Source organism: Ambystoma mexicanum, chromosome 1q (genome assembly GCF_040938575.1).
Source record: "Ambystoma mexicanum isolate Mex_15411 chromosome 1q, UKY_AmexF1_1, whole genome shotgun sequence".
NCBI lineage: Eukaryota > Metazoa > Chordata > Amphibia > Caudata > Ambystomatidae > Ambystoma > Ambystoma mexicanum.
Window position 1 is genome coordinate 176,131,571 of NC_090922.1, and position 11,864 is coordinate 176,143,434.

General features: G+C 43.6%; 1 protein-coding gene across 3 annotated transcripts in view; it reads right to left on the reverse strand.

Annotated features, from left to right (window-relative positions):
- LOC138526208 (osteoclast-associated immunoglobulin-like receptor) overlaps window positions 1–2,847 on the reverse strand; it is a 213,748-nt gene extending 210,901 nt beyond the window's left edge. For 2 of the 3 annotated variants that reach the window (XM_069636690.1, XM_069636674.1), the window contains exon 1: window positions 2,722–2,847. In XM_069636690.1, the coding sequence (XP_069492791.1) occupies window positions 2,722–2,758 (37 nt within the window). In that variant the 5' untranslated portion in view covers window positions 2,759–2,847. The remainder of the gene's footprint in view (window positions 1–2,721) is intronic. The other variant, XM_069636682.1, reaches the window with a different exon arrangement.
- Between the last annotated feature and the right edge of the window lie 9,017 nt (window positions 2,848–11,864).

Consider the following 11,864-nt stretch of genomic DNA (forward strand, 5'->3'; position numbering starts at 1 on the left):
CTCAGCAATGAAGGGTGTGAGGTCTCTCGCGGCATCCTTAATAATTTGGGCTGGGCACTTATCTACCTGACAGTTAGATGGTTTGAGGGAGAGGATCATTTTTTCAACCTCGAGGATTGAGACTCTTGAAAAGCTAAAGTGTGGTCCTGCTTTATGGGAATACGTGGGAGTACTGGCCGGCATGTCAGTAAGTTAGCTTTTCTGTTGGTGATTTTATGCTGAAGGAGATTAACTTTGTTAGTAAGGACCTTCTGAATGTTAGAACATCAGAGTTTGTCCTTCACGCAGCTGTCAGATATAGGAACCTGAGCTTCAAGCTCTTTTCGGATTACAAAGAGTTCCTTTGTGCTTGAGTTTGCTTGAAGAATCCTATTGTTGTACGTTTCCCGCTTGGTACGTAATATTTCATTCGTATATAGGGACGAAATGTTGATAAGATTCGTTTTGTATTCGTCAGAGGGTAAGTGTCTCCAAGTGACTTTGCATTTTCATTTTTTCAGCTCTTAGGGTTTTAACTTGTGGAGTGAACCAAGAGTTCAGGTGAGCACTGGGTTTACCTTTCCTCATTTCTAGTAGAGCAATAGTATCTAAAACTACGGTCATGGTTTTGTTATATTCATCTACTAAGGTAGAGGGGTCATTGGTATCTGCCAGTGAGTTAAGGGTAGGTTGTATTTGAGGTATAGTCTTATCTGCTGTGATGTTCTTTTTGTTCCTAGTTAGGATGGGAGGAGCTGCTAGGTTATTTTTAGGAGTGTTTTAACTGCTAGTGTGAATGATAGAAGGTGGTGGTCTGTCCGTAGCTGTGGAGTTATGGCAGTGAGTAAGGCATTGCTGTTAAAGTCTGACACCCAATCCAGTGTTCTCCCTTTGTTATGTGTGGGTACCGGCACTCTTTGGGTGAGGCCAAGTTCATTAAGCACATTAGAGAAAGCTGTAGCTTGCTGGTGTTTGGGGTCATTGAATCCCAAATTGAGGTCCCCCAGCAGGAGTATTTGAGAGTTATTTTTTAGTTTGGCAGATAGGATAGTAGAGATGTCCTCCTCAAATGCGCCAATGGGGCCTGGAGGTCTATAGGTAAGATGAATGGTGAGCGTTTGAGAGTCAGAGATGGGTATTTTCGCAGTAAGAGCTTTGCAGGACTTGAAGTCCAGTGAGGGGGCCAGTCTCATGGCTAGGTTAGATTTGGCTATGAGAGTTATGCGCATCGATCGTGTCTGCTCTAAGAATTATATAGTTATCAGGCACTGCAAGCATGAGGGCAGGGCCTGCTGCTGCATGTAGCCATAATTCGGTTATGGCAAAGGTTACTGGAGAAGTTAGAAAAATGATACATTGGATCCCCTCAGCGCTCCACGTAATGTTGCGGGTGCTGACCTCACAAAAGTAAATGCAGGTAAGACAAAATGTATTCCCCGCCTTGGTAACAGTTTGTTAACCAAAGGAAAATAAAGAAACATTACTGTGGAGCTTCCAGTAACACTGCATAAGAAGTGCTGCATACTACTTCAGTAAAGCGTAGATGCAGAAAAAATGGAGGAAAGCATGACTCCAAAATAAAATACCAAAAAGGGAGAAAAGGGGTTTCCAAGATCAGAGTAAAAGAATGAGTGAGTGTGGAAAATGGCCTCACTCACTAAGGAGAATCCGACAAAAGTCCAAGAGTCCAACAAAAAGTGCTGGGGGACTCACATGCAGAGCGAATGTCACTCAAGAAGGTACATTTACTTTCTCAACTGCTCTCATGAGCCACAGAGAGTAAGATGCCACAAAATGTCAGGAAACAATGAAGGCTAGCGAGGAAGCTGGGCATCGGAGATGAGTGCAGCAACACATGGAGAGGGAACACTCAGCAACATGAACACCCACAAACCCTTTAAGGGATATCTAGGGAAAATAAGCCATTCCATCTATCTGTAGCTCTCGCTGCATGGCCATAAATGACCCATCATAAGAATCCCAGAATGCCCATGCCTGCCTCATTAACAAGCACTAACAATAGGTTTCCAAAATGTGTCTGATGACCACTATAGTGGTCAAATGTTTTCAGTCAAATATAGTCAATGAATAACTCCATACGTAAACATCCATTATACATACACCAAACAATATCGTTAGAACACCAATGCTCATAAATACAACCTACTGTGAACCCCAAACCAAAAAACCTTCAATACCCTTTAATAACTATGACATGCGCATGTGGAATGATGGACTACATTTCTATAGCGGAAGCAGATTTTGCCTCGTCCACTTCTTGCTGCAACTGTGATGTGCAAAATTAATTTTGCGTCAAAAAGTCCAGAACAATACCTTCATCCAATGAGGCGGTCAAAATGGCTCATGGACTCTGATTGCTTGGGCGGGATTCTGCTGCTGATTGTGCGCCTTCTGGCTAATTAGAGAAGGGAGGAAGTCGAGTACGGCTGGTTGCCAATTCCGCCTTGCCAATGGGCGAGATTTTCGTCCACCCCTACACGTTGCCACTGGTTTTTAAAGCAAAACAATTCGTATTTGTATACCGTGCTTAGGGATTTAAAAAAAAAATTAAAAAACCTGACAAACATTAGTCAAATCAAATGTGGGAAGGTCTGCTAAAAGCTAGGGTGCAACATATATATGACCGAGTTTCCAAGAAGAAGATAACAGGTGCAGACAGCCGGGGGATTTATCTCGTTATCTTGTATCATGTGTGATATGAAAGACGAGCTGGGTACTTACAGCTAAAGACGAGGCAGGGGATGAAAGCCGATGTCATGATGAGCGCCTTGTTTAGTCAGAAACCTAAATCTCAGTGTCAGCTGAAACTTGCAACAGGAGCAAGTGGGGAACTGACGGGGAAGCAGCTAACCATCCTTAACCATTTAAGCACCACAAAACTACCATCCCCCGCCTTTCATGAAACTTTCACAACAGCTGCCCGCTCATTTTAGGAACTAAGTGACAACAAACAAAAAAAAAGATTGCTAACAACTTGATTTTTAAGAGGAAGCATGTTGGCTTCAGGGTGACTGATTTCCGCTCTCATATCCTGCTCTCCAGGCAGAGGGCGCTAGGAAACGTATGACAGGCATATGCAGAGGCAGAGTAGTGGGAGAGTTAGTCAAAAGTCTATATTTCGGTTTAACCATAAAAGGAGGCATTGTACACATTTCACATTACTGATGAAAGATAATTCTAACAAGAACAATAAAAGACGATAATCATTCAATTTAAAAAAAAAAACGCTGAAATTAGTATAAAGTGGATTATATCTCCCTTTGCCCACTCAGCTAACCTTAGGATTTTACAAACCAGTTGAATTGTATTGTTTATTTGTACAGCGCTTATACACAACTGAAGTGCTTCAAAGCGCTTCAAGGCGGGAAGGGAACAAGGGAGTACAGTGGTCATTCTTAGGACTTGAAGTTCCCGAATGATCTAACACAATTAACTAGCATACTAGTCCTGAGGCATTTCTACTAGTGCAAGTGCATGACAGGAGGGAAAGGAGAGAAGGGGGAGAGAAGGAAAGAGCGTAGAAGTGCAAGACAAGGGGTGTGGAGAGGGGGAACATATAGAACATACAGAACATATAGACAATCGACCTAGGCTTGGCGACATTCCGATTGCTTGATGATTGGTCATCATCAATAATGCACCTATGCCCAAGTGTTTCAGACACAACCAGGCTAGGGAGAGGAGACAAGGGAGGACAGGACAACAATCTTGCTATGCCTAGTGCATTCAGGGTCGTGCAAGTGTGCAGACAGGAAGTACGAGGGAGGAAGAACTAGAGCGCCCAGTCCATCAGGGGCCTGGGTTAACTGCAGAGAGGTTGCCCCTCACATGGAAAGTATTCCGAGTGCAGTAGTGCAAGGGCAGAGTGCAGAAGCCCGAAGGCAAGTGTAAGACTGGTGGGGGAGCCTGGGAACTGTGTGGCTCTGGAGGTGCACCAGGCGGCCAGTTAGTGAGACTGAGCACAGTTGGGGAAGATAAAGGAGGAGGGAAGCAGGATAGAGGAGAAAGGAGGTTAGCAGAGGAGAGGGAGAGAGAAAGAGGAGAAGAGGAAGGTCTTGAGGAGTTTACAGAACTTGAGATGGCCCGGCTCAAGACGAAGAGAGGCAGGGAGGCTGTTCCAGAGTGAGGCATCTGCAGAGGATAACGTTCCACCCCCAAATCTCTGTTTGGAGAAGCGACTCGCCTGCAGAGAGTTGGAGGGGGCAGAATTGAGGGCTCTAGAAGGAGAGTTTTTAGGAAGAGAGCATTGTAGGTAGTGTGGGCCCCGGCCCCAGAAAGCCTTGCGGACTATGCAGAGGGACTTGTACTTGATCCTTGCAGCCACTGGGAGCCAGTGGGGGGATTTCAGCGGACGGGAGATGTGGTCACTGGGCTTGAGGCCAAGGATAAGTCTCGCGGTTCTGTCCTGGATAAGTTGAAGAGGTCGGAGAGTAGAAGTAGGAAGAATGAGAAAGAGACTGTTGCAGTAGTCCAGTCTAGAGAGAACCAGGGCTCTGGAGACGGTGAGCATCAAGGGGAAAGTGAGAAAAGGTAGAATACCTCTGAGGAGGTGCAGCTGGAAGTGGGACTTTTTCCAAGTTCAAATGCTGGGTTTAAAATGCAGTCAAATCTTGTTAATGTTTCTTTTTCTCCTTGGCCAGGCAGACCTGATGTAGTTTGTTACAGCAAATATTACATTCATAAATTGTGAGTTTACACATATAATCTCTGCATCACATAATGTTCGAACGCCATGAATAGAAAGGGAGAGTTTTACTTTCCTACGAAAAATAAGCTCATACATTGAACACATGAAAAAGAAGTGTTGAACCGTTTCTTCAACTTCAGGACAGAAGGAGCATTTGGCTTTGGAAGTATTGGACCACTGTTCTTTAAATGCAGCAACATGTAGTGTTCCCAATCTTAGTTGGATGTATGGGGTTCTTTAAAATGGTTTAGTTACCAGTGTCAAATACTTCTCCGTGCCATAAACATTCTTATAAAACAGGTACATTTGTCCTGTTCAGAGGCTTAAACATTTATCAATTTTCCCTGCTAGAGTACATTCTTCAAATGCATTAATTTCTCGTTACCGCAACCATTCTGTAATGATTGTCGGGGTATCCAAACCAGGGTAATGATCTAACTCCCTGCAATCCTAGCAGCAATGTGCAATGTGGTCCTCATTGGGTGTTATACCAAGCTCGAGCTGAAAGGGTCACATTAGGTGTACTTCCTGGTAGAAATAAAAGTTATTTTCTGTGACAGTCAAACATGTTGTGTTTCAATGTTCCTGCAGCTCTGCCCCATAGACAGCAACTGCACTGGCCTGAGCCCTACAGAGTCTCCAATGCTGGCCACAGGATATTAGTACCGTATGATTTAGAGAACCTCCAATGCAGCTTTACTCTATGCATTCAAAACTAAGTTGGCTTTCGAAATATGGCCATCCCACTTTCCATTGTGGGTTAACCTGACCCTTCGATAATCTAAGAACCCAACTTCTTCAATCTTGGATTCTTCTATATATCGGTGTAGGGGAGCAAAGGACCTATACTTTTTAGCACAACGCATTACTTTGGTTTGTTTCTTCAGAGTTGATCACCAGACCACGATAATTGCAAAATCCCCCTCCCCCAAAAGTGGGTGCATCAGAGGATAATGACGTTAGCCAATCCACCACCCCATTGAAATAAGGTTAAGCTAAAACAGAGCCAAAACTCTCTTTTTCAACTGGGAAAGGTATTATAGATTCTCCTCCTGGTCCCCATCTCACTGTGGCAATGCTATTGCCATATAACTCAGGTATTGCTTTAAGCACTGATAGCGCTATGTTTTTTCTCATTAATGCTTGCCATAACATCTGTCTAGGGATGCTGTGGAAGGCAGCTTTCAGGCCAAGGACCATGTAATAACGTGCTTCAATACTGATAAACAAATACTTGTTCACAATGAGGGTAAACCTGAAGACCTGGGCCAGATTACATGAACTTTGCACCGGTGCAAGTGCAAAGTTGCACAGTATTAGGCCAAGGGCAATGTTTTCTCTAGTGCCATGGACTAGGGCAAACTTTGCCCTGGCGCAAAAATGCATTGAACATCTATGGCTATTGTACCATTCCAAACTTCACATGTGATGGTGTAATGGTTTTCTAGTATGTCCCAGTGTTTCTAGAAATAGGGCAAAGGCCCTATTGCTAATATTGTGCAATTTTGCACTTGCACCAGTGCAAAGTTTCTGTAATCTGGTCCCAGGTCAACGATCCTAAACCCCTTGGAGAAGTTAGCCTGCAGATTACTAAATTAAATTGGCTTGCCCGGTCCTCAAGTCCTGTTAACAATACCTTGCCATAGATCTTGCTACTTGCATCAAGCAATTATATTGGCATGTACCTTGCTAAGATCACCCACCTTTTTTTATATATTCTTGCAATCTCGGCAGTGCCCCTTGTTTATGGGATTTTACCCATCTCTGTAATTGAATTAAATATAAGTAAAAAGTTTGGAGCTTATATTAATATTTTGCTTTCATATAAGTCCACAAACTCCTGCCCAGCCCCAGTTCTTTCCCCAGGGCCTGACTCTTGATGGCAACTACGATCTCTGGGGGTGACAATTTCAACAGAGATTGGCTGCCTAAATTCCGAATTTCATAAGATATAGATAGGGAAGCAGTTTTACCTTCTCTATATAGTAATTTGAAATACTCGAGCTGTATGTTTTCAGAAATACAGTTTTGGAGCATTGGCCTCGGATTTACTACTTTTTTTAACCATTTTCCCAAAACGTTTATAATCCTTATATTTAGTGGCCTTGATAAGAAATTCCCATTTCTCGACTTTTTTCTTAGCCTTTTCATGTTCTATCAAGTTCTTATATTGTATTCATAAATTATTAACATTATCACTATCTCTTGCTGTCCGGGCTTTTAAGACTTTCACTAAACTATTTTTCTTTTAACTCTGCATTCCTTATCAAATCAAGGATCATTTGTTGGTTGTCAGCTTAGATGATTTTCAGAGGTTTCGTGAATATTGGCTGAAGGGCTGTTATGATATTATCATATGAGCAGCATATTAATGCCAGATGCAGTGGGTGTTCAACCATAATCTTCTCGAACATTGGGATTATATTAGAATAAGCAATTAGAATAATTTTGCCATGGTCGCCATCCTCCTACTTCAGTTTCCTCCTACACCAGACTACTAATTGATGTTTCGCTCATAGTTATAAGGCCCTCTAAAGGTATTGTTAATAAAACATGGTCAGTTTCCTCTCTGGAGAAAACTTCCATTTTGTTTACACATCTCCAATCTGGGATGCTGAACAATATGTCTAGTTATTTCACCTTTTCGATATGAATGGGCCGGTGGTATATCAGGTACTTCTATTACAAGCTTGAACACCTAGTTTATAGAAAAACTGGGCTGTGAGAAGAGGCATATTTTTAATGTCTATGGCATTTTGGCAGGACTAGAGGGGGGATATCCAAATTAAATCCTCCTCCTCCTCTATGCAATCTGTGTAAGGGGTTGACATTGGAGATTAAGGTCTCCCATGATTATGATGATTGGTATTTTTCCAGTCACAGGATTCCAATGTTCTATTGCATGGTCCAATTTGTTCAAGGTGTTGATGCCTTAAGGGCCAAAAGGACGTTTACAAATGTTAAAAACTAGAAAATCAGCCCCTCCCACAAATTCAATATATAGGCCTTGAAGATCAATTGAATCCAAATCCTGGTATTAACTGGAAGCATTTAAAATTACTTTGATCCACATGCATAACCCCCTGCTTGGGCAGCCTGTTTTACTGCCAGACCGTTCTCTCTCCTTTCTCCTCCTCTCTCATTAATTATGGCACCTGGCAGGAGGTCCTCTTGGCTTCCTTCCATTCCTTGCATTCCTCCAACGCCTTCAACAATGTCTATATAAATGGTACTGTCATGGTCCAGGGCTCTCAGCCCAATGTCTCTCCTCCTTCTGGATAGGCGTCCCCTGTGTCTTATTAACTTACTCCCTTCTCCTACTACTCATCATCATCATAATAAAGTTTATCCGGATAAAATCCATAAACCAATGCAAGGAAATATAGGTATACATGGTTAAATATAATAAAATGCAATATTCATAATCATAGTAAAAAATATCTCATCAATTAAAATTCACGATATGTTTTCTTCTGTTCCATGCCTTTCTCAGAGATTCTAGGGAACAGCCCGCAGCAAGAATATGAGTGCCTGTCGGCATTGGTTAAAATTGGCCTCTCTCAATAGTGGAGTGATGGTCTGTTTCCTGATGTCATCATATCATGGACAGAATAAAACAAAATGTAACTTTTTGTTACATTGAAATTCTTTCACAGCACTGCATTCTGGGCAAACCGAGGACTGCTCATAGCGCTACCAATTCCTCGTGTTATCTCTTAGCAGCAGGAGGTTAAACTGTGCCCTAGTCAATGCTCAGCGATCTACAGGTTTGTTGCTGTGTAACAAATAAGGCTGAATTGCATCAGCTTTCATGAGGAGCATATGTTTTCTGTTTGGCTCAAGTAAAAGCTCAGTGGATTCACGTCTTGTTGAAAATAAGGATCGGAAGGCACCCTTGTACATATTGCTCTCACCTGCAGTGCGCAGAACATCTGGACACTACAGACTTCAACTGTCAGACTTCACTACAGACTTCAACTGTCTCAGATAGACAGAAATCAAATTCATCCATGGTACTTTACGTCAAAGGAACTTGAGAGTAAACCTTTGCTGATTTCATGAGATAAACTTGCTCTCGGGTTGGACCATGTTCCAAGCCAGTGCATGAGTGGCACCTTGTACCTATGATCCCCAATGGGGGGTATGCCTAGTTCTGCGTGCACAGCATAGTTCGGAGCAGAACTAGGGAGCCCTAGTAGCCTTTTCAGGAAATTATTCTAAATAACCTCAATGGCTGCTAAGTTTTCATTCCCCCACAGTGCTGCCCCGTAATTGGTAGCTGCCTTAGCTTGTACTCGATACACTTCAAGGATTAAGTTAATGCCTTGTCTCTGCACATGGGCAACCCCCAATACAGCTTTACTCTTTTTATTCAAAAGTAAGTTGGCTTTCCAAATATGAGCATCCCGCTTTCCATTGTGGATTAGCCTGACCCTCCAGTTTTCGAAGAAGCAAATGCCTAAATAATCACATTTTGACACACTTGGGATGATGCACCATTGCTCACCATGTTGCACATTTTTACTTTACAGACAGATCATGCCCCTACCAAGTACAGAGTGAGTGCTTGATCATGTGTGCCCAGACCCGGCCTGAAACCATATTGGATCTCTGATAGAACTTGGCTATTCAGGATCCAGTCCTCTAGGTGTTGTAGTATGACACGTCCAAAGACCTTGAAGGAGGTGACCAGCAGTGAAATTGGTCTGTAAGCCAAAGGACTTCCAGGGTCACCTTTTTTGAATATGGGTTGGATATTTGCACTTTTCCAGGATTGCGGGTAAACACCTGTTTTCAGGAAGGAGTTAAAACAAATCATCAAGAGAGGGACCCACACATCTAGTTCACCCTTATATAAGTCTGCTGGAACTGTGCCTGGACTCGTTGCGTGATTATGCAATTGCTGATTAACTGCTGTCTCTACCTCCTTCAAAGTCAGCCCTATCGAGGAACAATGGTCTCCACCCACATACCTCATCAACTGGCCCTGATATAGGGGCGAATAGTGGTCAAGCCAAGATTTTGCTCCCACGTCATGTTCTCAATGTGTATTCATTCTCTTATAGGGCGGGCCTCCTGCAACAAAGTCCCAACATTCCTGGGTGTCTTTGTTGGACACTGCTAGCAGACGTTCTTCCCAAGCTTCATTCTCCAGAGAATCTTTCCTAAGTTCCACTGTACTTCTGTAAATTTCCCTTGCCCTAATGACCTCACCTTGGGATAATCCTTATTTCTTAATGTCCCCTTTAGATGGTTTTGCACAGTCTTGCACGGTTCATCAAACAAGCTACTCAGCCTCCTTTTCTTCAGTTTAAAATCATGCTGAAATGATTCTGTCAAGGACTTGCACAAGACTTTAGACCAGAAAATCATCTGGTTCGAGTGAGCGTCCAGAGCAAGGATAGACAGGGTGTACTCCAGGTTGATGGACACCGCTTTGTTTTGGATTATTATGGGTCACACTTTGCCCATTTTACTCTATGTTTGCAATGTGGATTGATCTCACATGAATCCACTGTGGAAGAACAACAACAGGCAAATGAAGGCGGTCCTGTCTTAACACCAGTCTCAACGGGCAGTGGTCGCTAAAGATTTCTATTACAACCATGAAATCCACTATTAGCTTCCAAAGTTGGACATGCATGCAAAAATATTCAATGGTTGATGACCCCTGGGCATTTGTAAATGTCATCTTGCCAGCAACATCAGACTGCATGCGTCCGTTCAAAGAACGCATGCCCCATTTCATGAGCCACATGCTCACTTGTAAGCCCCTGGAGCACACCCGGTCATCTGCCATTTGCGGGCATGCAATGCCATATACAAAGTCCTCACCCAGCTTGGCGAGAGTTGAAATCCCATTGCCCAGTTTCACATTGAAATCCACCTCCCCCCCAAGATCAAAACCGTGTGCTCATCCAGGTGGTCTAAAATTGTACACTCGAGCAGAACTTTCAATGGCCCAAGCCAATTGGCTTCTGAGGCATGGATGCTATTGTAGAAGTTGACCAACAATAATTTATCTCCCAGCTCAGGAGTTGCAGTGGCATATTGAATGCAGGTGGTGTTAACTTACCTTGCCCTAATACAATAATTCATGGATGATTTAATCTAGATCGTCATCCTCCCATAACAACGGCCTCGTGTGTTCTTATGTGATGTGCTGGAATGGAAAGTGAGACAAATCCATCCAGCCGTACAGGTTCTAAGGCCCAGGTTTCCTGTAAATAAATGATGTCATGTTAATTCATACATGCCACTACGTCCATTTTCTCCAGTTAGACGCAGCCCTTGCAATGTTCCAGCTGAGGATGGCGACCACATCCTCTGAAGGGTGGACAGGCAATTCCCCAACCCGGTGAGGAGAAGGCTCTGATCCTGAGGGGTTTTGGGTTCCTACCTCAGGAGCCCCTAGTAAGTCTAATTCCTCAATGCCTGATAGGGTGTCAAAACAGTTTGATGTAATAACTGCCCCACCCCCATTCCAGGCGTCCCTTGCGACTGCACCAAGTGGGCAGCCTGCCCCTACCCTCCCTCTTACCACCTCCCAGTGGTCCCGCTGTGAGCTCAGAGGAGTAATGTGCCAGGGATAGAAGACAGCCAAGGGGATACATTTGCTTCCATTGTTTGCACCCTCCATGTTATGTCGACTGGGGCCAAGGGCAGGGACCAAATAGTCCAGCATAGCTGGTGTTACTACTGTGATAATCACGCAATCACCCTCTCCCTGTTTAGCCAAGAAGCCCCGTGGGTTGATCTTCATGCTAGGTAAATGGGTGTTAATCCAGTCTGTTTTTTTGTAAATTAATGAGATTGTTGTCTCCTCTGCCAAGATTGGGACACCACCCGTGATAACACCCACCAATGGCGTGGCTTCAGGTGGGAGACCAACACTGTTCGGGGGAATATGCGCAGTGTCTGCTGGCCTAGTGAACTTTGCACACCCTGGGGTTTAGCCCGGGATTTGGACTGTGCCTCAATGGCCGGTTCCAAGGCAGAATGCCGACCAAAGGCTGCGCTCCTTTCAGAAACCACCTGTTTAAGATCCAGGACGTCGTTCCTCATCCCTCTCTTGAGATCATCTAAGATGGTCAGGGAAATATTGAGGGAGTTTTTTAATTATGAGATAACATATCATAGCAATAATGTGGCCAATTTCTTGTTGAAGTGACTGGAT